At 40.0% G+C, this 19945-nt stretch overlaps 1 protein-coding gene across 1 annotated transcript; it reads left to right on the top strand.

Annotated features, from left to right (window-relative positions):
* Positions 1–16654: 16654 nt before the first annotated feature.
* On the top strand, positions 16655–19410 carry LOC112846123 (programmed cell death 1 ligand 1-like). Its single transcript, XM_025905383.1, has 2 exons — positions 16655–16813; positions 18846–19410. Exons 1-2 carry the CDS (start codon positions 16744–16746, stop codon positions 19223–19225), a joined length of 450 nt encoding a protein of 149 aa, XP_025761168.1. The 5' UTR covers positions 16655–16743; the 3' UTR covers positions 19226–19410.
* The last annotated feature ends 535 nt before the right edge of the window (positions 19411–19945 follow it).

The following is a 19945-nucleotide window of genomic DNA, read 5'->3' as shown; positions in this document are numbered from 1 at the left end:
AAGTGACTTCTTCAGTCTCAGCTGACTGCAGGTTTCCCCAATCTTATAAACAGTACATTTGCATAATGACTGAAACCATGAAGGAACAATGGGCTGGGAGGTCAGTTCCTTGGTCATTAATATGCAAATTCTCATGACCATTGATCAACAACCACTGATCAATGGCCATGAGTACCATTCACAGAGAGTTGGGGAATGGCTGCAATCACAGCGTTGTAAGATGGTGACAGATGTACTCTTAGGCCCCCTCCTCGATTCAGAGATGGTCTTTCCCTCTTCACGTAAATGGCCTCCTTGACTCTGCGCTGAAACCAGCGAACTGATCAGTATTGTAAATCCAACACCACTTTTTAATGGATATTAACATCACATGTTCTACAGACAGGATAACTGATGTAAAACCTTATTTGTGGCTGTTTTATATCAGATTTGTTCGTGTTTAAAAATCAGCTTGAGGATAAAAGTGATCGAGTATTTGTCACCCCTCAGTGCTTCAGTTTGTCTCTCTGTGTTTTTCATCTGCTGTTGCCTGGAGCTGAATTCAGGTGGTTTCTGCCGGTTTGTCTGGAACTGGATCAGCAGGTTTTCAGTGAGATCTACAGGAACATGATCACGTGCTGCAACCACAATCACATCACATGTGGTTTTCACCTCGCCAAAGCGCTTGCTCATAGGGAGTCATGTGATTGTTGAGGTTTAAGATAAGATAAGATAAGATAACCTTTATTAGTTCCACATGTGGGAAATTTGTTTTGTCACAGCAGGAAGTGGACAGTGTAAAAGTTATGAAGCAAAAATTAGAATAAAATAAAAAAGAATTAATACAGTACACAACTGTACAGAATAAAATAAAATACTATATACAGTAGAATAAAATAGAATAAAATATACAACAAGCTAAAAATAGAATACAAATGCTATATACAACTCAGTAAAAATACAACGATGCCAGAAAAGATTATTGCACATTTGTGTTATTGCACATGTGTGTGTTTGATCAGTTAAAGTCTTTGTTGTGGAGTCTGACAGCAGTGGGGAGGAAAGACCTGCGAAATCTCTCCGTCCCACACCGTGGGTGCCGCAGTCTCCCACTGAAGGAGCTGCTCAGTGCTGTCACAGTCTCATGCATGGGGTGGGAGATGTTGTCCAACAGTGATGACAGCTTAGCCACCATTCTCCTGTCACTCACCACCTCCACTGGGTCCAGAGGGCATCCTAGAACAGAGCTGGCCCTTCGGATCAGCCTGTTCAGTCTCTTCCTGTCCCCAGCAGAGATGCTGCCGCCCCAGCAGACCACACCATAAAAGATGGCTGAGGCCACCACAGAGTCATAGAAGGTCTTCAGGAGTGGGCCCTCCACTCCAAACGACCTGAGTCTCCGCAGCAGGTACAGCCTGCTCTGCCCTTTCCTGTTTTCTCTGGTGGATCTTTATTTTACAATATAAAGAGACTGGAGTCAACCGGTGATGAGATTTGATGGCTATATGAATAAAATTAGATTATTTTAAATTATGTAAACAGCCCAACATCAGACCACTAGCATTTATAGTAACTGTACAAACAGAAATATCAGAGTGATGCTTAATTTCTAACAGTGTAGAATTTTCAGACTGAAAGCTGCAGCACGCTCTCTGCAGTCAGTTACTACTTTATTGATTGATTGATTATACGTTATTCATCCCGAGGGAAATTGGGTTAAGGCTGCCAGCCGTGCCAGCTGCATGCATTACTGACATGGCACTGACCTTTATATCCTCTTGTTTACACCCTGCAGTAAAACAGACACAGGAACATGTGACTAGAAAGTTAAATATAACCTTTTTTTTAATATAATATAAAAAGTCCACATCCTACCCTTTGGACATACCTGTGTACATTTTATGTGTAAAAACTCATGTGAAGAATTATTCTACTGCACTGCTCCATATGATTATATACATGTATATACATACATCTTCAATGTAGTTCCTGGGATCTGCTGGAGCCACTCGCCTAGCTTGGGAGTCACTGCACCTAGTTCTCCGATTACCACTGGGACCACCGTCACCTTCACCCTCCACATTTACTCGAGCTTTTCTCTGAGCCCTCGTGTTCCTTCTTCCTGATGTATATCTGGAAGTCCCACAGGATCTTAGCTCGGTCATTCTCCACCACCCTTGGGGGCATCTCCCATTTTGACCTTGGGACTTCCAGGTTATACTCGGCACAGATGTTCCTGTACACTATGCCGGCCACTTGGTTATGGCGTTCCACGTATGCCCTGCCTGCTAGCATCTTGCACCCTGCTGTTATGTGCTGGATTGTCTCTGGGGCATCTTTACACAGCCTGCACCTGGGGTCTTGCCTGGTGTGATAGACCCCAGCCTCTATGGATCTTGTACTCAGAGCTTGTTCTTGTGCTGCCATGATTAGTGCCTCTGTGCTGTCTTTCAGTCCAGCTTTGTATATATGTACACACTAGACCCTATACTAGTTCTTATGTTACTATATTTACATAATGTATTTATCCTTGTCAGTAAGTGTTAGGTTTTTGTATGCACCATCTCAGGAAGTATATTGCCTTAATGTTGTTATGCTAGTGTGGCAACAATAAAGAGTCTGAAATTTTTAATCCAAAAATAGTGCTGAAAAAGAACAAACACCACAAGACTTATTTAAAAAAAAATTTATTATTAAAAACAAAGCTTAACAAGCACAGTAACTGCTTTGTACACATTTCTCTTAAATAAAAAAATAACAACGAATGAAGCATTTACAGTGTAAATACTGATCAATGCTGCAGTGCACATGAATTGCTCTCAGTCTGGCTCATCACCTGGGACCTGTTTGTCATGGGAGACCCTACCAGGAGCTAAACGCTCCAGACAACTCAGCTCCCAGGATCGTCTGAGCTCACAAACCCCTCCACCACGATAAGGTGGCAATTCAAGGAGGGGGGTGAAAGGTTGGGTTTTTTTTGTCTTTGTGGGGGGTTTTTTAAATTTTTTTTGTCTTTGTGTTTTTTGTCTGTTTTATTGTTATTAATAATTATATTTATTATTATGTAATATATATCAACAATGTATACATTTATATAATATAGACGCATGACTTAGGATATTTTTTATTTCAGCTGTTTGCTGAAGGAGGATGAAGTTCATTTTCAACTGTCAGAGTTTTGTGAATTCTGTTTTAGTTACTCTTTAAATTTTCTGTGGATGAATAAAACAAAAACAAGAAAAAGCACAGCAGAAACTGACAGGCCAACGATGAGCCCAACAAATACATCCTCCTTCCCTCCATCCTCCTTCCCTCCATCCTCCGTGTCTCCTCCTGTCTGACCTGCAGGTGAGAAACAGGTGTGAGGTGTCAGCTGTCAGGTAGGTGATGAGTGAAGAACAGAACAGAATCCATTTCCTCTTCAAACTGCTGTCAGACATTATCTACTGCACTCTGATGTTTCTCTCTGGAAAGCAGTCCTGTAGTTTCCAGAGGAGGAGGAGGACAAACTAGTTCATTTCTGTCTCTGTGTTCATCAGCAGGAGATTCAGAATTCAGAAAGCTCTCAGATATTTTGATCTGTGGTTCAGCGGGAGGACGGTGTGAGTCCTCACTCTGTGGTTTATCTTTTTTGAAGAGCCAACAACCAACAAAGGCACCAACAACAACAACAACGAAAACAACTGCAAGACCAGCATTCAGTCCAACAGATCCAGCCTCCTTCCCTCCATCCTCTGTGTGTCCTCCTGGCTGACCTGCAGGTGAGAAACAGGTGTGAGGTGTCAGCTGTCAGGTAGGTGATGAGTGAAGAACAGAACAGAATCCATTTCCTCTTCAAACTGCTGTCAGACATTATCTACTGCACTCTGATCACATCACTCAGACCAGCTGCTTTCTACAAAGTCTCATCAACAACATCTTTAGAAACAAACATCAACAACCAGGAAGCAGCTTCACCTCTGATCACACACACACTCAACTCTACTCACTCACCTGGAGGAACAACTGTCAGGTTTATGGTGGTGATGAGGCTCATAGGTTGTCCTGATTTCTGGGCAACACGACACTTATATATTCCAGCATCTGCAGTTGTTACATTCTTCAGAATCAAAGAAACGTCTCCGTCCTTCATCTGTATGTCCTGCAGATCCACCCGGTTCACAAAAGATGGATGCTGGTCATCATCTTCAAGTCGCCCATCCCTGTACAAAAGGACCCATTTTTTTCCCAGGTCAACTCTGGTCCACTCCACAATGATGATGTTGCTGTTTGGAGCATGGCACTTCAGAGTGACGTTCTTTCCAGGCTTAGCTGTGACGATGTTCGGGTCTGAAAGAGGAAACAACACAGAGTAGATAAATGGTAAATGGCCTGTATTTGTATAGCGCTTTTACTAGTCCCGCCTAAGGACCCCAAAGCGCTTTACATACCCAGTCATCAGTGTTGGGGAGTAACGGAATACATGTACCGCCGTTACGTATTCAGAATACAAAATATGAGTAACTGTATTCCGTTACAGTTACCGTTTAAAAAGGTGGTGTTCAGAATACAGTTACTTTGTTGAAATAAATGGATTACACGGCGGTACTTCCCTGTTTCATATTGTCGCGGGTCAGGACTGTTTGGGTTTGTTTGACAGCTACGTTCTGTTGTTCCAGGCGGCAGCGTTACGGTTGCCATGGTTACAGGGTGACGCGCTCTCTCTCTGCGTGTTTCCTGGGTGAGAGAGCGCTTTTTTGTTGTTGTGCTAAGTTAAAAGGCAGAATGCTACAGGCATGGCCCTAAAGAATGTGGCCTCATGGGCAGTGTAGTCCGTGCTGCAGCGAGAATGGACTACCATACACGTTATGTGTCTGTGAGCGAGGGAGGGAGAGAAAGGAAAAGTCCGAGCTGTCACGGAGCAAAAACGGGAGCTGGAAGCATGTAAATATAATAATAACCACTGCAGCCAAGAAGAGTGCCTGACGAGCCCATTTGTAAGTAAGCTATTAAGACTCAACTGTACACTGTGTTCGTGTTTTCCTCCGGAAAAAATAAGTTCCGTTGGAGCAGCCTTTCAACACCTCTCTCTGTCTCTGGCAAGCAAAGTTGACCCAGACAACAAAGTAAAGCTATTTTTCGGCTACCAGCCCGACACGGAACCCACCGTATTAGCCAGAGGTCCCTTTACTACTGTTCGGAGCCGCGGACCTTCAGTATCAGTAATAAATCACAGCAATAGTACATTCACGTAGTTGCAAACAGCACGATAATATATTAAGTAATCCAAAGTATTCAGAACACGTTACTCTCATTGAGTAACGTAACGGAATACATTACAGAATACATTTTGGGGCATGTATTCAGTATTCTGTAATGGAATACATTTTAAAAGTAACCTTCCCAACACTGCCAGTCATCCACCCATTCACACACTGGTGGAGGCAAGCTACAGATAGGTCAAACAATTCATCACATGAAGCTTCAACTTTACTGTCAATACAACATATATACAACACAATTCAGCTCGCTTGTGTGCAGGTAATCTCTGCACACACAGACAGGCTGATTGAATTTGCAGTTATCTAATCTGTGGCTTCACCACTTTTAATGCAAAGTCCCAAGAAAGAAACCAGAAAATAAACAAATGAGACCAGCCCTATGTGTCTAGACAGAAACATATTCATGGGGCCTCTCAAATCAAAATCTCATAAGCCAAATAATAGAAACAACATTTTTTTTTACTCACTTTTTGAAGACAAAGTCCAACCAAACTATAAAACTACCAAACCAGCGATCCTCTGAGCTGGGCAAACAGCACCTGTCTGTACAGCCAGCTCTATAACAATTTATAAAACCAAAGGGAGATACTGCAAAAAATATTCAGTTCACACCGCAGAGTGTTTTTCAAAGGCTTTTATTTAAAAAAAACAATTAGATTAAAAAAATGTCAATAGATCAATAGATTAAACATTATCAATAAATGAGGAGCAGTATCAATAAACGTTTGAACTCAGCATTATTGGTCAGAGGGCCCGGTAGCGCCAGTATCTGGCAGCCTCGCCTCTGTCAAAAAGTTTGTTTGCCATCACCAGTGTGTGAATGGGTGGATGACTGAATGTAGTGTAAAGCGCTTTGGGGTCCATAGGGACTAAGTAAAGCGCTATACAAATACAGGGCATTTCCCATTTATTCTGTGACATGAAGTGCAACTAAAAATGTCAGTGCAGAACAGAACAAAACAGAAACATCTTTTTATGGAATTGTTTTAAGTATCTATTGCGTGATTATTGTTAGCTGTCTACAGTTTAAACGTTAAAGGAGGTATTATAGGGTCTCACTCAGGAGTTTACAATGAAAACAGAGAGTTGAGCTGTTTTGCTGTCTGATAAACTACAAACTCATGAACATGTGACTATACTTTCTATATCTTCTCACACGTTATGAATGTCAGCTATAAAACAGATGTAAACAGCTTTATTGTTTTAAGGTGACTCTTTATATATTTACAATATTTTTTTCAACTCAGCTTTAACCTGAAAGCCTTGAATAGTTTTATACCCTGCCATTATACAGCCTGAGACATGTGCAATTAATCTTTGGACCGACACGCCACTTTGAGGCTGAACAAATTTGTGATGCAAGTTGTTGCTTCACCACTTTTAGTGTAAAGTCACAGCAAAGAAACCAGAAAAAAAATGTGAGCAGCACCATGTGTCAGACTTCAGTGGAATAGGACACAAATTCATCTTGCTGAGCTTCACAAGTCAGAACCTCATAAGCTAATTAGCTTCACCACCCGCCCCCCAGTCATTTTAGTCCAAACTCGAAATTCATCAAAATGAGCTGTCCTCGGAGACAGACCGACTGTTAAAAGCAAAGCGCCATGCAGCAAGAATAGAATCAGAATCATCTTATTAGGCCAAGTTTTTGCACACAGACAAGGAATTTGCCTCTTGTCAATTTTGTGCTCTGCATAAAAAAAGCAAATGCAACTTTTAAATAGACAGAGCTAATGACAGACACAGATGATTTGTTTGTATTTTGTTTTGTTTGTTTTTTTATGCAAAAACGTTCACATAGAACAAACAGAAGCTGGTAATAAAAATAGTTTTCAGCTTACCTTCAGAAGCTAAAATACGAGGCGCCATCATACCGAAAGTCATAATAATAACAACAAGTCTAATTAAGTTGGTCATAATCACGGCTGTGTAGGAGAAACTGTACATTTATACTCGCCTGCGGATTGATACAGAAACATCCGATCGGTATGTTTCGCCTTATTGATCAGGATATTAGAAGATCGATGTGTAACCTCACTGATGTAAAGTACATCTGTCTTTCATTACCAAGAGAGACAACAGAAGAAAATAACACAGACAAAAAGATCAAGTCTAAGTCTCATTTAATATGGGAACTATTTCTCCTTCCGCCGAGATGTGTGTCCCAGGAATCACGCCACACAGCAGAGGCTTTCACTAAAAAACCTTTGAAAGAAAGAACTCATCGAGAAAAAAAACAATATTTATTTACTTTGGCATTTAAGTACTTGTATTAAAAACCCCATTACGACAGGATTTTACATATTTAAAGATGAAAATTTTTTATCATCTTTCATCTTTTCATCTTTTTTAATACACCGCCTCCTGGGCTCTGGCATGTTTCAGTGAAATCCAGATTTATTTATTAATTTTCTCGTCCTTTACCTTGTTTGTAAATCTTATCCTGATTGACTTCATAGAGAAATTCCAACAGTCACTTTGGTCCTGTGATACTTAGAAATTATAAGTTAAAATTCTTATGTGTTTATTGTTCAAGCAGCAAAGCTGTGACTTTAGACCTGACCTTTCAAAATTACTTTCCAAACTTAAAAAGGTTCCCTCAGATCTGAGGGAAATCGAGGAAACTACTGACCAGCATTTATTCAGCAAGGACACCACAGAGGTCAATGGATTTCACTTCTCATCTAAATATACATATATGTGTGTGTGCGTGTGTGCGTGTGTGTGTTCAGAGTTTTCATCAGAGCCAGAGATCAGCTAGTCTTCACTGAACCACCAGTCCTACCATGTTATACAATATGATGCATCCATCCATTCTCTTCTATTTATCCTTGTCAGGGTTACAGGGAACACCCTGGACAGATCGCCAGTCTGTCGCAGGGCTAACAGACAAAGACAGACAACCATTAACATCACATTCAAACATTCAAATTTAGAGTTACCAATTATCCTAACTGTATTTCTATAGACTGTGGGAGGAAGCTGTGCATCTGTGCATGTTTCATTTGAATATATTGTGTAGATAAAGAAAGTTAATATTCAGATTTAATGTCAGCAGTTTTTAACAAATTAGTCTTTTTAAATTTCAGATATAAAGAAACGTGTCAGAAATGTTTGCTCTGTATTTGATTTCTAATAACTAAAGATCAGCTGTGAGATAAAACTTATAGACTTTTATTTTAAGCCTTTAGTGCTGCAGCTTCTCTTTGGGATCTGGAGCTGAGCTCAGGTGGTTTGTTCTTCTCTCTGGAACTGGAAGAGCAGGATTTCAGTGAAATTACTATGGCCATGGGTAATGCTGCAAAGCTCTATCACGTTTTCACAGAAAAGAAACCAAACATATATCCTCATGAGAAATAAAGAGAAAGAAAGAAACACAGAGAGATTTATAATAAGATCTACAGAGCAAGCCAAGCACGAATGCAACATAACATTGATAAGCGTTAAAAAAAGAGTAATAATGAAACATTTAAATGTTAAAATAAAACCCTTTCTTGCGGAGTGACAAAGAAGCTTTCACCTTTAGTGAGATATTTACACAGCTTTCAGGACACCAAGGTGCTACAGTCATTACTGCGTATGTATGCGTAGTATGTAGGATGTAGTAGAGTTGGAACGCTTTTCGAAACCTTTTCTAACATTAGCTACAATCACATTTTTGCATAAGTACACAGTTATGACTGAGGCCATCAAATGTGCAAATAAACTGTCTCTGCTTCATCTCACTGAGTGATGACTTCTAACACGAAGTCACAACAGTGTCCGAGCCAGATGTGACTCATTTCTTACGCAACTTTAGGGACAGTAGGGTGCTGCACTCATTACTGCATTTGACTTTATATTCAGGTGAGTGTGAGGAACAAACTCACCAATAAACTGCTGAACTGCATGCCAGTGAAAAAAGACATTTTTACTGTGTGTGTGTCAGAGAAGAGGAATGTTTCAGCGCTTCTCTTTACATTTCCCGTAAATACACTGACATTCCTCTCTCTCTCTCTCTCTCTGTGTGTGTGTGTGTGTGTGTGTGTGTGACACTGACTCAACTGTCACCCCCTTTTCTCCTGCACAGCCGGTGCACATCTATGAAGGAGTATGATAATAATAAAACTTTTTTTTTCCCTTTTTTTTTAAATGTCACTTACACTCTATCATACAAATCTGGCTCCACTCTGCAGTCATTTGAACCTCCAGTAATAACACAAGAGAGCAGACCTGTTCAGTCTCTCTCATTCTAGGACTGTGCCCGCTGTAGTTGATGTTTTTTTCTTTGAGCATTTCTTTAATGTTTCCTTTTCCTTTTCGTCACCATTGAAGTCTTGTTGATGGTTTTCGTTTGGTTTAGCAGCTTTGCCTGAAGTTAACTCTTTTATTGAAATTCAGTTTTAGTTTTTAATCTGCTTTAACTCTTTTTCAAATGAATGTTTAGTTAGTTTCATGGATTCCATAACATGTTTACAGGCACTTACAGGGATTTGTAAAATATCCAGATTTGAGGAATTATAGACAAAATTTATAGGCAGTATAATTATGATCATTCAGGGTATGATTGATTGTTTTATTTATTCATTCATTTAAATATAAGCAGAATACTGGAGGCAATCAAAACTAACACTCATTCACAGAGGAAGGCGGAGAAGAATTTTACTGGATGTGACTGAACTGGTCAGAAAATAAATCAGGGATCAAGGATCAAGAACACAAGAAGCATGATGGAGAAATCATGTCTGCCGTGCCTGCTCATAGGTACTCTGTAATGGTCCCCTCTCTCTTTTCTGTGCTTACATTTCATTATCACACCATTTTTGTACTTCCTTGTTTGTATGTGATGTTAGTCTAAAGTTCCCTTATTTATTTATTTATTTACATCTATTTAGATTTATTCATTCTGTCGTTGTTTATTAATATTGTATCTGCTATCTGCTGGAATAAAAGCTAAATATAATTGATATTTAAAGTGGAGTAGCTGCCGCAATCCTAGTTTTCTGAATGTGCTTTTAGGGTGCTATATTATACATGTGTGTACAGAATTAGGGACATGGTGCTGCAGTGACTGCTGTTGGTTAGTATTTAGCACTGTTGCCTCACAGTCAGCAGGTTTTGTGGTTTGAATCTATCGAGCCTTTCAATGTGGAGTTTCTCCCTGTGTGGATTCTCTCTGGACACTCCAGCTTCCTCCCACAGTCCAAACACACACGTTACGTTCACAAACTCCTAAAGTGGCTGTATAGCTGTGGATGTGTGCTGACCCTGCCAAATGGATCAGATTCAAGATTCAAGATTCTTTATTCGTGACATGCATAGTTGTACAAGTACAACACGCAGTGAAATGTCACTCAGATGTCACAACATACCCAACATGTGGCCCATGAGGTGGATCTGTGGCTGAGACAAAGCAGGCAGATTTAAAGTCAGGTTTAAAACCACCACTCACTGCTGTTTGGTGTTTTCATGATATTTTTATTTTTTCATTTTTACCATATTTCTCATAGATTTAAATTCACACCTCAAGCTGACAGTCCTCAATTCTTTTCTTCTGTTAATCCATCTGAGACACACACAGTGGAATTTGTCATTGGAAGATTTAAAATCAGTGATTAAAGGCCCGATACTTTCCACCTGACAGACTGGCGTGAATGTTGCTCTCTTTCTAAAGTTGGAATTTTTAAAAGTAGAACTGATAATGCACACAACCGTGCAGGTACATAACATTCGCATAACAGAAGAAAACAGAAACCATGCCATACACTGACATTTGAAGAAAGGATCACACATGCCACCTGTATAAGTGTGGATCTGTGGCTGATTCAAGGCAGTGAAAAGAAAATGATTTAAAAACAAAGAAAGGTTTTCCAAGGCCAATCAAACAGATTTCTGATGAAACAGTTCACCCACAGAGGCTCTGATCAAATAAAACAAACAAGAACATTTAAATGTGGCTGAGTCTGAAACATCACTTGGTCTCCACACTTGAAATCTTAAACACTCTTATTAAATTAATGAGCTACAAATAGTCACAAATTTTAGTCAAAAAGATCAATACCATCATTTTAACATCGCATGTTCTACAGACAGGACAAATTATGTAAAACTTTATTTGTTGATGTTTAAATATCAGCTTGAGGATAAAAGTGATTGAGTGTTTTTCATCTGCTGTTGACTGGAGCTGAATTCAGATGGTTTCTGCCAGTTTGTCTGGAACTGGATCAGCAGGTTTTCAATGAGACTTACAGGAACATGATCACATGCTGCGAACACCGATCACATCACATGTGTTTTTCACCTCGCCAAAGCGCAGGTGATTGTTGAGGTTTTCTCTGTACTATTCTTGGATCTTTACCTTACAATATAAAGCGCCTTGAAGCAACCAGTGTTGTGTTTTGATGGCTTTACTACGGTGGCCACTAGAGAAAAAGCATGTACAAACTCCAAAGCACAACGGAAGTGCTCCAGGACACTAGGGGCAGTGTTAAACTTGATTTGCAAAATAAATGGAAAGTTTGTTGGAAACACATATAGTTGGATACCAAAAACACCTGCAAAGATAGAACAACCACACACATATTCAAAAAAAAAAAAAAAAAAAAAAAAAAAAAAAAAAACGTTGTGCAACCACTAGGTAACAAAAGCTCAACACTGCCCCTTAAAAGACTGATGCTGGTTTTCTATGTCAAACATCTTGTTCCGAAAAACAAAGATGTGTTCTGGCTCCAGGTCAGGTCTGCTCCACTCTAAAACCATGATGTTGTTGTTTTGGGCTCGACATGTCAGATTGACGTTCTGTCCAGACTCAGCTGTGATGTTTCTTTGGGCTGAAAAAGGAAACACAGAGCAGAGAAGTTAAAGGATCAAACATTACTTCTACTGTAATGAAGATGTAGAGGAGCCTCAACTAGAGAACAGTGGTCTGTACTGAACCAAAGGAGATTCAGAACACACAAATTTCTGATATCTGGCAGACTGACGTTTGTTATTAGAGACACCCTCAAAGAATCCTCAACTGAAATCTGATCTCAGTAACAGGTGTTTCCTACTCATATGTCAAAATAGCCAATCAAAAACAAACATATACATATGAACTAATCATGTTTCTGCCCTGACTCAGTGGAGGTATACACAACAGTTTCAACTACGACAGATGTTTTGGGGCAGACTGCTGATTTAGTGATTACATACATGCTGTTATGGTTTTCTTGTCATTCATAGAAAAGCACTGTTTCCAGTCAATAAAAAAAGCATCTGTCTGCAGCCAGCTGTGTGACAGTCTATAAAAAACAAAGAGATATGATCTCTTCACACAGCTGTGACCATCTGGTGGTTGGAACAACAACCTCTCAAGGAATCCAGTCACCAGTTTTAAAATGTTACATTACACTAATATGAATTCCTCTTATAATTTTCTGAAACGTAACCGAACTAAAAGAGAATTGAAAATAAATAAATACGAGAAAACTCCAAAGTATTAAAAGTGTGTGTAAGAGGCTCAGCAGCTACTAACAACCAGCAGACTGTTTGTAGAAAGTTCAGTCAGAACAAATAAAGCTTGTTTCTACTTACCTTTGGAGCCTGAGGCAAGACCCAGGAGTAATAGGAGAACCATGAATATGCACAAGATGTTGGGTGCAGAAAGTCGATATAAGTTACGAACTGCAGCATGAAACATGATGATATACAGAACAGATATGCAGAATAGTGTCTGCTGATATTATTTTCTCACTTGTTCCTGAATCAGCACAAACCCACAGAGTCAGAAAGCTCTCAGTGAACCTTCAAATGACTTTGATGGTGGTGGTGGTGGTGGTCAGAGGGCCCGGTGGCACCAGTGTCCGGCAGCCCCGCCTCTGTCAGTGCGCCCCAGGGTTGCTGTGGCTACAATGTAGCTTGCCATCACCAGTGTGTGAATGTGTGTGTGAATGGGTGGATGATTGAATGTGTAAAGCGCTTTGGGGTCCTTAGGGACTGGTAAAGCGCTACACAAATACAGGCCATTTACTTTGATCCATAGTGGAAGGCTGCTGCCATCTACTGGTAATGCGGGTGTATTACGGCAGGACTACACAATAAAAAGATCGAGACTTTAAAAGACTCTAAAATATAACATAAAAAGTTAGTCATTAAAATTACTTTATTAGCTACTGATAAATTGATTTATTATTGATATTTATAATAATGCGGTACAGAATGTTCTTTTTCCTTGTTGAACAGGAAGACACTGAAAACAACTGAAGTAAAATAATTTCGTGTGATTCCTTCATAACCAACTTCAGCTTTAGACATTTAACTTGACTTTTCACGCACCAATTTCTGCCCCAGCTGATGCGTGTGCACGAGGAGGTGCCAACATATACATACATATGCATGTACTTGAACTGTGGTAGAAAGTCAGAGTACCTGCAGAGAACCCATTCAGACACAGAGAGAACGTGCATGAAGATTTTCACATAGAAATACCCCAGTCATGATTTTGCTGTGCGGCAACAATGTTAACATGTCATCGTGCTGCCTTCATTGCACCTTCTGCCCTCAATATTGTTGTTTCTTAAATGCTCAGACACTGTACACATATCTTTTGCTTGATAAATATTGTACGTGCTTCTTTATTTGACCATTAAACATACTGATATCAGTGTTGTAAAGAAATTACAATTATTAGTCCTTTTCTTACTGTTATCTATACCTGAGACAGAGACTGTTATTCATGCTTTTATTTCATTTCTGTGTCGGGTCCAACAAACACAAACATCATTTTGAAGTTCCCGGACAACACTGCAGTGATCGGTCGCATCACTGTAGGGGACGGCTTACAGGAGAGAGGTGGCTGGTCTGGTGTCATGGTGTGAGGACAACAACCTCAGCCTCAACACTGACAAGACAAAGGAGATGATAGTGGACATGAGGAAGAAGAGGAGGCCTCACCCACCACTGTTTATCCGGGGCCTTGAAGTGGAGAGGGCGAGCAGCTTTAGGTACCTGGGCTGTCACGGCGAGTGAGAAGAGCCGTGTGGAAGAAATGAAGGAGGATCCAAACGCAGGCAGTCGTGAAGGTGTGAAGGTGATTTATTGAATACAAAGCTCAGGGAGAAAATGGCAAATGAAGATAAACTAAACTACACTGGGAAAAACTAACCTACTGAGCATGAACAAAAACACGAACATGAAAGAGGGCAAGCAGAGGCAGATGACGGTAGACAGCAGGGAGACACACGAGTGGAACATGGTGGATACACAGACGGACCAGCAACTACAAAGACAGAGGACGCGACTTAAATACACACAGAGAAACACAGGAAGATTACACACACAGGTGGGGAACACAGCTGGGAATAATCAACAAGACGAGACAGAGGTAAAACTGAACACACTCACATGAGACGCAGACCTTCACAATAAAACAGGAAACGAGAACACTACACCAAGCCGCAGACCTGGCACTGAGAGACAGACAGACAGACAGACAGACAGACAGAGAATGACACATGGAACCTGAACTAAACTAAACGTGAGATACAACCGAGAACAAATCCTTAAACATGAATAAACAGAAACATAGAATTCTAATAATAATCATCATTATAATAATAATACTCATAGCGCCCAAAACCACAACAATCATTCAAAAATAAACTAACAATCAAAACTCAAAATACTGGGTCGGAACTGACCCAGAACCGTGACATGGGCGTCTACACCAGTGAGGACCTCACCTGGACCCTGAACACCACACAGCTGGTCAAGAAGGCTCAGCAGCGGCTGTATTTCCTGAGGAGGCTGAGGAAATTTTGTATGTCGACCAAGATCCTCAGCAGGTTCTACAGCTGCACTGTGGAGAGCACACTGACCAGCTGCATCACTGCATGGTACGGCAGCACTACTGCTAAGTGCCGCAAACGCCTGCAGAGAGTGATAACAACGGCGGAGAATACCATCAGACCTGCGCTGCCCTCTCTGCAGAGCATCTACCATCACAGAGTCCAGAGGAGAGCTGCCTCCATCCTGAAAGACCCCACACACCCCCAACACGGACTGTTCACACTTCTGCCCTCGAGACGAAGGTTCAGAAGTGTGAAATCCAGAACATCCAGACTCACTAACTCCTTCTTCTCCACTGCTGTCAGACTCTTGAACAGCTGACCCATTTTGAACAGTAATAATTGTTTTTTTGCACGTCTGGTCATCTTACATATTAAGCCAGCATATTAAGATATAGCTCTTTCGCACACATCTGTTTCAAATCTCCGTATTTTGTCTCCTTTTCTGTCTTCAGCTATTTATTTGTACTATTTGTATTTATGTTCTATTTCTATTGTATATATTAATCAGCATCTGTGGGTGGACAGCAAAGAAAGAATTTCATTGCACAAAGAAATGCCTTTCTCTTGTGACACACGGCAATAAACACTTTGAATCTTGAATTTATCCTTAACTACTGTTTCTCGGTCTTCTCCTGCCTCAGTAAAACCTCCCTGCTTTGGCTGCAGCTTGTGCACAGCGGTGCTGCAAAGCTCCCCAGCAGACCCTCCAAGCGCTCAACCCCTGCTGATCTCACTGCGCTGGCTCCCCATTAAATTTAGATTTAGTTCTGTGGACTCATTCAAAAAAGAGTTGAAAGACTTATTTCTGTAATAATAACATTTGAGTACCAATTTACTGTTGTTGTGTTTTTAAATCTCCAGTGTTTTGGTGTCATTTTAATCCTACTGTTATGTTTTTATTTGATGTGAAGCACCTGTGTGACTGTCATAAGAGACTTTATAAAGAAATGTAATGTAATTAATGTAATAGCTCGAGGCTACCAGTAGATGGTAGCAGACTTTAAACGTGAATCAAGGTCATTTGAAGAATTTTTGTTTTCAGACTGTCAGTTTGTGCTGAATCAGGAAGTAGAAAAGAAGAAATGTTTCAGAAGTCCAGTCTGAGTCACATGTTCATGAGTTTGACATTTATCAAACACAAATCACACAACTTTTACACGACCACTGTCCAAAGGCCTCCACACACTCAGCTTACCAAGGACTGTGACATTAGTGTTTACTTACCTGGATGACTGAGCATGCATCAAGACATGTTAGTGATGGCACCCTCTCTGGACTCACACCAGTAAACTCTGCTGTCAGAGAACATTGCATCAAAAATAGACCTGTGTGTTATTGTGTGATACTTCATACTAATAAAACAATTAGACACAAAAAAGTGTGCCTTCATAAAGAAGGAGTGATATGGAGAATCAATGAAATTATAACTCACTGAACAACATGAATAGACACACAGAGCTTTCTTTGAGGTGTGAGTGTCATTAGTCACCTTTGAAAAACTGAGTGTTTGAAATATTTGTTTTCATGGCTCCACCTTGTTTGTTGTCGTGCTTTTGTTTGTGATTCTTTGGTCAAAGAGAAACCACAGGTCAGAACGATCTGCTGAAAACACACATTCACATTTAGATACTGAGGATTTTTACTCTTGAAAAAACGACCATCTTGTGGATATTTCTCACACTTTTAAAGTGGAAATGTCCTCTGTAACATCTGCATCTCTCTGCTGGACTTTACTTTTTGCTTACCTCTTCTGTGTCTCTGCAGGTGAGACTGAACGTGTTTTAAATGCAACAGGATTTTTCTGATTTATGAAATAATACCTCATCAAGAATTTTGTTTGTAATCATTATTAAAAAGTGTGTTTAAGTAGGCTGTGTGACAAAAGTTTAAGAGTTAAACCTGAATTGGAACTTATCTGAGTCCTGATACAGAGAGCAGACTGAGAGAAAGCTGTGATTTTGTTAACCCTGAGATGAAACTGTTTAAAGAGCCCTAATTAAAACTCAGTTGCAACATGACACTCCGATAGCCCGGAGCCTTCAGCTTCATTTGCTTCATTTCCCTATACATGCAGATCTGTTTTAGCAGATCTGTTATCTGCTAAATCTGCAGAAGTTTAAACCTTAACAAACATTACAGTAATAACTTAACATAACAGAAATTTATGGGCAAGCTGGTTTCATCTTCAGCTCACAATACTCATTGTATCGGGAAGTTCCTCTGCACTCAGACATTTGTCAATTGCTGACTTGTGCACAGAAATGGGCAGTAATTCGTTACAGATAACTTTTTGCATTAACTTTGCTGGCAATGATTGAAACAATGGAAGCAATAACAAATACACTGGACCTAAAACAATATGCAGCTGGAATATTTATAGATTTGAAGAAAGCATTTAATACTGTTAATTACTCTACTACTAAGCAAAATACAATTTTATGACATAATCCTTTATGCATGATCTCATAATACCTTGTTTAGTGTATTGAGTAATCAGAGTACTACATGCAGTGATTCCCAAGCTAGGTGAGTGGCTCCAGCAGATCCCAGGAACAACATCTGAGATCTTGGAAACCAAATATTATGTACAAAACCAAGTTTCCAAAATCATCTCAATCATGAACAAAATTAAGCAGGTTCTAGACTAAACGTCACTCCTCCTTCTCTATATTCACTCTAAAATCCATAATCATGCAAAATAATATAATTTCAATATTTTAATATCTTTTTCAAAATATTTTTACCCAGAGAGATGGGGATAATATTTGAGGGGTAAAGAGAATTTCAAGGAACTACTAGGAAAAGTTTTTGTGTCTCTGTGATATGTTTCTTTGTATTAAACACACTAGCTGAACAACTACATGACTGAGCTATAAACATGTGAAGGGGGTCGGAGTACATAAGTGTCACTTCTTCCCACTCATTTTCAAGAACCTGTTGCACGAGAGGACAGTTTTATCCTTCCTGTGCAGATGCTCTTAGTACATGGGCATACTAGCTTAAATATACATGATCTTATTTTTCTTATTCATGATCAAAACAAATGATCAATCAATCAATCAATCAATCAATCAATCAATCAATCAATCAATCAATCAATCAATCAATCAATCAATCTCTTAGTATTTCTTGAGTTGTGAGATCTTGCCTGGTGTGATAGACCCCAGCCTCTATGGATCTTGTGCTCAGAGCTTGTTCCTGTGCTGCCATGATTAGTGCCTTTGTGCTGTCTTTCAGTGGTAGGATGTCTGGATGTCAGTCACTTCCTCTATCTGCCTGTGGTACATGCACGACAGTGGCCTTTCCTTGCATGATGGTTCCTTATCTCGCTCCTCTTCTTTTTCGGGTTTCTGCTGTCTCAGATATTCACTAAGTATACTGTCAGTTGTGGCCATCTTCTTGATGTACCCATGAATGTTTTTTGTTTCATCCTGCAAAGGGCTTCTGAGACTCCTCCTTCCTTTGCCTTGAAATCTACTGTGATTTGCTAACTCCGCAGGACTTGCCTTATTCGCTGCAGGAGTTTAGTGTTGTGGCTTTTCTTCATGGTTCTTATTGATCTCTGGGATTCAGGCCTGAAGTGCAGTCAGATGGTAACAAAGAGAGGGAAGGTAGCCAGAACTGAAGGCAACATTGGAGACATTGAGGTTATACAGATGCATATAGAGACACAAAGCCTAACTCATTAACTGCTTTTGTACACCTTTGGTCCAGTTTAGAAGATCTCATTGGTCTCACTGTGAACTAAACAGCTGTACTTAGATCCTTGTAACCTTCGTGTTGTGCCTTCTCTCAGACCAGAAAAACATCAAAGCAGTGTTTGGACAGACGGTCACTCTGCCATGTCAAGCTCCAAAAAACAACAAGTCCATCATTGCTGCAGAGTGGAGCAGAAATGATCTTGGGGATAAATATTTACTTTTGTACTGGAAAGAGCAGTTTGATCCAACCAACCAGCATCCATCTTTTAAGAACCGGGTTGATCTGCAGGACAGACAGATGAAGGATGGAGACGTGTCCTTGATTCTGAAGGAAGTGACGACTGCGGACAGTGGAACATACGAGTGTCGTGTTGTACAGAGAGGAACAAATATGGATGATGAAACCATCAGCACCATCTACCTTAGAGTCGTTGCTCAAGGTAAGACAGTAGATTGTGATCAGAGGACAGGTTGATTCCCTCATGTGGCTACAGAACTATACAAAGGCCAGAGACAGGACAGATCTATTTTTCTCAAATGGACATACTTGGTTAAATACAGTAGGCAAAGAGCCACATGTCTACCAACACGCATGGTGCTCAGTGATGATTAATTTTTAATAAGACAAACTATTTCTTAGCAAGAAGCCATGTTTCAAAAAACAAACTACACTACCCATCTGCTGTATCATAGAGCATAGGTTAGATACACAAGAAAACCATCTAATTAGATAAAGAAGCATTTAAGAAATTTAAGTTTCACAGTGGCTTAAAATGAGAGGAAGAAACTCATATAGATGTATCAAAGTGTGTACATGCACGTGCAGCTTATCTAAACCTGAAACTAATTTATGTGCTTTATTTGTGTTTCCTTTATGGTTTTACATTTTTGATAATTTATAAGAGTTTACAGTACATCCACATCACATTAGATTTTCCCAACTTTCTCACCTGTTTCTTACCTGCAGGTCAAACAAGAAGACGCAGAGAGGCTGTTTCTGATGGACTGATAATTGGTCAGGGGGTTTATATTGCAGCTGTTTTTGTTGTTGGCTTCTTTATCTTTTACCTATGCTATAGAAGAATGAACCACAGGATAAACTGATGTTCTGAGGACAGACAGAAACTAGCAGTGTGCATAATAGTGGGCCTTTGGTGGTGGCAATACAGATATAGTTAAACAGTAAGTCTGTGTT

Source organism: Oreochromis niloticus, linkage group LG3 (assembly GCF_001858045.2).
Source record: "Oreochromis niloticus isolate F11D_XX linkage group LG3, O_niloticus_UMD_NMBU, whole genome shotgun sequence".
Taxonomy (NCBI): domain Eukaryota; kingdom Metazoa; phylum Chordata; class Actinopteri; order Cichliformes; family Cichlidae; genus Oreochromis; species Oreochromis niloticus.
This window is presented reverse-complemented; position numbering and strand designations above follow the sequence as displayed.

Bases quoted from the DNA above. Each gene is read 5' to 3' on its own strand.
- LOC112846123 (XM_025905383.1), top strand. From the start codon at position 16,744: ATGTCCTCTGTAACATCTGCATCTCTCTGCTGGACTTTACTTTTTGCT. The intron at 16,814-18,845 runs GTGAGACTGAAC...GCCTTCTCTCAG, and splicing joins CCTCTTCTGTGTCTCTGCAG to ACCAGAAAAACATCAAAGCA.